Source organism: Chiloscyllium plagiosum, unplaced genomic scaffold, assembly GCF_037043375.1.
Source record: "Chiloscyllium plagiosum isolate Xiang-an unplaced genomic scaffold, Cpla_swu_hap1 HiC_scaffold_35, whole genome shotgun sequence".
NCBI classification, from domain to species: domain Eukaryota; kingdom Metazoa; phylum Chordata; class Chondrichthyes; order Orectolobiformes; family Hemiscylliidae; genus Chiloscyllium; species Chiloscyllium plagiosum.
The window spans coordinates 45,649,044-45,654,512 of record NW_028270173.1 but is presented as its reverse complement, the minus strand read 5'-3'; the positions used below and the strand labels follow the sequence as shown (position 1 = coordinate 45,654,512).

At 38.7% G+C, this 5,469-nt stretch overlaps 1 protein-coding gene across 1 annotated transcript; it reads left to right on the top strand.

Annotated features, from left to right (window-relative positions):
- The first annotated feature begins 209 nt into the window (after window positions 1–209).
- LOC148140754 (putative G protein-coupled receptor 139) lies at window positions 210–5,214 on the top strand. The gene is made up of 2 exons (XM_087979024.1): window positions 210–273; window positions 4,298–5,214. The coding sequence occupies exons 1-2, from the start codon at window positions 210–212 to the stop codon at window positions 5,212–5,214; spliced, it is 981 nt and encodes a 326-aa protein (XP_087835150.1).
- The last annotated feature ends 255 nt before the right edge of the window (window positions 5,215–5,469 follow it).

The following is a 5,469-nucleotide window of genomic DNA, read 5'->3' as shown; positions in this document are numbered from 1 at the left end:
ACAGAATTAAATAGTTTTCTTCCAATATTGACGTTTATAATTAATATTGCAGTCATTTGATCATGGAATCATAGCATTGCAATGAATAAATTTACTGTCCCCATGGAGACTCCCGAGGGTATAAATGAAAGATGTTTGCTATCGCTCATTCAAAAGGTTACTTCAGAGACAGTCAGCAAAAAAAGACAGTTCACATCATCCAAACAGTTATGGACATAGTTCTCAATATCAAGAAAGTATACTACATGATTCTTGCAGTCATTGGTGTTCCTGGTAAGTTGTTACGCCACTCTTGTGTGTGTAAACATGTTTTGAGATATTTTGAGCTTTATTCTGTTAGTAGTAACGTTCTCCAGAGATCCATATGCCAACATTATCTACAGAAGTTTCGTTTACTTTCCTTGAAAACTCAGAAGTTTTAGTCAATTGTAACTATATCTATTTTTGCGATATTTTCTGTTATATTCTGTTAGTAATAACATTCGTCATTGATTCAATTGCCACAATTATCCAAATAACGTTTTGTTATCTTTGCCCAAAAGTACCTCAGCAGTTTTAGTCAATCATACATATTTCATGCAAACTTGCCTTTATAATTTATGTCATATTAATATCCTTATTGGGATGTCGTACACTGTTGAGTCACAATAGCAACTTTTTGTGTCAAATTATTAGTGGTACTATTTGTTAACTTAGAACTGCACTGAAGTGGAGTATTTGCACATCCTGATTCCTTAGATTTGCTGAGAGTGTTTCCTCTTATTCAGTTTGACACAATCCAATACTGCTATCAAGTGACTTTCGTAATTCAACATGATAACTCGGATATCAGCCTCCTCTGATATTCATTCAGCAGCAGCTGTGGCAAATCAACTTAAGTAAAGCAGGAGGTGAAGCCTATAATTGCTCACGTGCTCTTTTGGGGAGGGGAAGAATGCTTTTCCTGTTTGAAGGTTTGTGTCGAATGTTAAAGTCTTGTTCAAAGACATGCAGTGACTGATGGGAATATGTGCCACAAGGATCTGTATTGGGACCACTGCTGTTTGTCATTTTTATAAACGACTTGGGCGCAAGCACAGGTGGATGGGTTATTAAGTTTGCAGATGGGACTAAAGTCGGTGGAGTGGTGGGCAGTGTGGAAGCGTGTTGCAGGGAGACTTAGATAAACTGCAGAATTGGTCTGAAAGGCAAATGGAGTACAATGCAGATAAATGTGAGGTGATTCGCTTTGGGAAGAATAATAGGAAGGAAGAATACTGAGTCAATAGAACGTTTATTGTAGTGTGGATGTGCAGAGGGACCTTGGTGCCCATGTACATAGATCCCTGAGAGTTGCTACCCAGGTTGATAGTGCTCTTAAGAAGGCATACGGTGTGTTAGGGTTAAGAGGTAGAGGGAATGAGTTCAGGAACCGTGACGTCATGCTGCAACAGTATAAAACGCTGGTGCGGCCTCACTTTGAGTATTGTGTGCAGCTCTGGTCGCCCCATTACAGGAAAGATATGGAAGCATTGGAAAAGGTGCAGACGAGAGCTATGTTGCCTGGTCTGGAGCGAAGTTCTTATGAGGAAAGGCCAAGGGACTTGTGGCTATTCTCATTGGACAGAAGAAGGCTAAGAGGGGTTTTTAATAGCGACATACAACTTGATCAGAGGGCGAGATAGGGTGGGCACTGAAAGAATGATGACATATGATTGTACGAGGGGTCATAGCTTAAAGTTGAGGGGAGATAGATTTAAGACAGATGCCAGAGGCAGGTTCTTAACACTGAGAGTGATCAGGGCATGGAATGCCCAGCCTGCCAATGTAGTTAACTCATCCACCTTAGGTCATTTTAACAATCCTTGGATAAGCATATTGATGATGATGGCAAAGCGTAGAGGGACAGGCTTTGATTAGTTCACAGGTCGACGCAACATCGAGGGTCGAAGGGCCTGTTCTGCGCTGTATTGTTCTATGTACAATGTTCCATGCAGTGATCGTGATTGATCAGTCAGCTACAATTATTCTGCCTTTCGTGACTGTTCAGTTCCACATCTCTCTTTTAATCCGGACTCAGTCGACCATGTTGTTTTAGAAGATCAATCCATTAAGAATTTAATTAGTTGCATTTGCAACAAACACAAAATTAAGTTACAAATCCTCGGTGTGCAAGCAATATTCAGATCCTTTGACAGCACACCCAGTGGTCTTTAAGACACCATTCAGAACTATTTTTTCACTCCTTCATAATGTCAGTCCAATTGAATCTTTATACCGAATTCCTTGGGTTGTGCGTGAAGTCCTTGATTTTTATTAATCAGTGAGAACCAGAGCACAAATGCACATGTTTCCAAGAAGATATATCAGCTATAATGCACTGTGAACGCTTCCATCAATGAATAAACGTGTCCACTATCCAATCACAGGTTATTTTTTGTAATTTCCTCCATTTTACGGTGGGATTTGGTATTATTTTATAAGTGCTAAATGCGAAGAAATTTATCGGTTCTGTTAAAGGATAATCTGGTCAAAATTATCCCTTAATATTTGTGGAAATTCTTCATCATTTCGTGATTATGCACAGAATTATAACATTTCTATGTTTACTTTGAATGATTATTTATCCTAGAATTTACGCGAGATCCATGCATGTTGCAGATTTTGGGAGCGAATGTCATGCTGTTGCAATTTGCCTCTAACAGACACTTGCTTTGAGCCTGATGGGGTTTCCTCCAGAAACTATGCATCTGCATTCCGAACTGTCTTTGTCCAGCAACATTCCACAAGGCCCAAAGATTAACGTGCTTTTTTTTGCCCTCGTCCTTTCCTAACTTGGACCGCATCGGCCACTTCTCGATCCACTGGCCTATCTGATCAAGATCCCGTTGTACTCTGAGATAATTTTCCATGTCCACTACACAGTCCATTTTTCGTGATTTCTGTAAATATAATAACCATGCCTCTTGTATTCAAAACTAACTGATTTATATAGATGATAAAAATCAGTCGATTTTGCACCATCCATATGACACATCGCAGATCACAGGTCTTCAGTCCAGAAAGCAAACCTCTATCACTGCCTTCTGTCTCCTACCTTCAAGCCGATTTTGTATTCAATTGGCCGGCTCCCCTTGTATTTCATGTGATCTAACCAGACCTTACTAACCAGTCCATCATGCGGAAACTTGTTGGACACTTTGCAGAATTCTATACGGGCAATGTGTAGAGCACTGCGTGTATCAGTGTTCTTTGTCACCTCTTCAAAAAAAGTTATTCAAGTTAGTAAGACACAATTTCCCGCTTTATGTTTCCAAACACATGCAAATTTTATTTCTCAGAATCCCCTCCAACAACTTGACATTAGTGAGACCACTTTAAAAATACTGTGTAAAATTCTGTTCGCCCTTCTATAGGCAAGATGGTGTTAAGATTCAGAGAGTGCAGAAAAGATTTACAAGGATATTGCCAGGAATGAACGGTTTGAGTTAGAAAGAGAGACTGAATTGGCTGGGCTTTTCTCCCTGGAGCGTTTGAGGCTGAGGAGTGACGTTACAGAGGTTTACAAAATCAAGAGGGGCACGTATATGGTGAATAACCAATGTTCCTTTCCTATGGAGATCAATTCTAAAACTAGAGGGCATAGGTGTAACTTGACAGTGGAAAGATTTAGAAAGGATCTGAGGGGTGCTTTTTTTAACAGAAGGGATAGTGTGTCCGTGGAAGGAGCTGCCAGGGGAATTGGTAGAGATGGATATAAGTGCAATATTTAAAAGACATCGGGATGGGTTTATGCATAGGATGGATTTAGAGGCATATGGGCTAAATTATGGAAAACGGGACTAGGTTAAATTGGATTTGGCAGTCAGCTTGGATGAGTTTGGCTGTGGTGTCTGTTTCCATGCTGTGCGATTGTATGCCTATATAAGTCCACCATATTCGAATAATTGGGTTTCTTCGGCAGGGTTGAGTTAATCAGAATCAGCAGTATCGTATCAACTGATTTCTAATGGAGTTCATTCCCTAAGTTGATGATGAGTAGGTGATCTGAAAAGTCCCATTAAGCTAAGTTGGCAAGAAATATTTAACAATCATTTGCTAGATTCAGAAGCTTTATGAAAATGTCAGAACTGTTTCTTACCTGCACAATTCTCAGCAAGGCATCACAAAGGATATGTCTTAGCTTTAGAATTAAGATGTTTTGTATTTAGCATGTAAAAAAATGCAATCCTTAAAGAGTACTGCAATCTTCATTTTAATGAAAAAAAATTTTGGTTAATAATTTCCTGTCCATGACCTTCTGTGTTTTTTTTCACAGTTAATTTAACGGCCATTACAATCTTGTCCCGGACAAACTGTGGTCTCTCCACCTGTACTACACGCTACTTGGTGGATATGGCAGTGGCAGATTTGTTGGTTATAATCACTGACATCATATTATGGAGGATAAGCTATTATTACTTCCCAGGATCTTTTCTGGACATCACTCCTGTGTGCAGTGTCATCTACATCTTGACATGCACAGCTAGGGACTGCTCTGTCTGGTTCACTGTTACTTTCTCATTTGATCGATTTGTTGCCATTTGTTTTCAAAAGCTGAAAATCAAATACTGCACTGAAAAAAATGCAACTGCTGTTTTAGCAATAACTTGCGGGCTGTTATGCTTTAAAAACGTCCCATTTTACTTTACATTTGAACCTGGAGAGATAATCGACAACGTACCATGGTTCTGTTATTCAAAGTCAAGCTATTACACTGAACCTGGATGGGTAGGTTTTGATTGGATGGATACAATTTTAACCCCAGTACTGCCTTTTGTTTTAATTTTATTGCTCAACAGTTTGACAATTAGGTACGTTTTAATAGCAAGTCATGTGCGTAGGAAGTTGAAGCATCAGACCAAGGGAGAAAATCACAACGATGAAAAGATGGAGAATAGGAGAAAGTCTGTTATTTTACTCCTGAGTATATCTGGCAGTTTTATACTTCTATGGTTGACATATGTCTTGCATTTTATATATTATAATATCACATCAACAAATCCAGAAGATTATGACGATTATTTATACATTTTTCAACAAGCTGGCGTTATGTTACTGAGTTTGAATTGCTGCACAAACACATTTAGTTACGCCTTGATTCAATCTCAGTTCAGGGAACAATTCACGAGAGTGATGAAAAGTCCAGTTAATTTCATTTTTCAAATAATTAACAAGCAGAACAACAGAAACTGACCAACACACGGTCCTATTGTTTCCATTACTTCAATCTAACGTTACTTCTTAAAAAAAAAAATCTACAATGCCAATAATATTATTGCAAGACAATTAGCTGATGGAATGGAAAAGCAACCGGCAATTAATAAAGTTTGTTATTATATTGGTGATTTAACATTTAGCTCATGATTCTCTTTCGTTTTCGAAGACAGGTGCACGAGTTAATGACACACCAAATGAACATTTTTGTGTAGATTCATTTCAGCAATTCAA

Bases quoted from the DNA above. Each gene is read 5' to 3' on its own strand.
- LOC148140754 (XM_087979024.1), top strand. From the start codon at position 210: ATGGACATAGTTCTCAATATCAAGAAAGTATACTACATGATTCTTGCA. The intron at 274-4,297 runs GTAAGTTGTTAC...TTTTTTTCACAG, and splicing joins TGCAGTCATTGGTGTTCCTG to TTAATTTAACGGCCATTACA.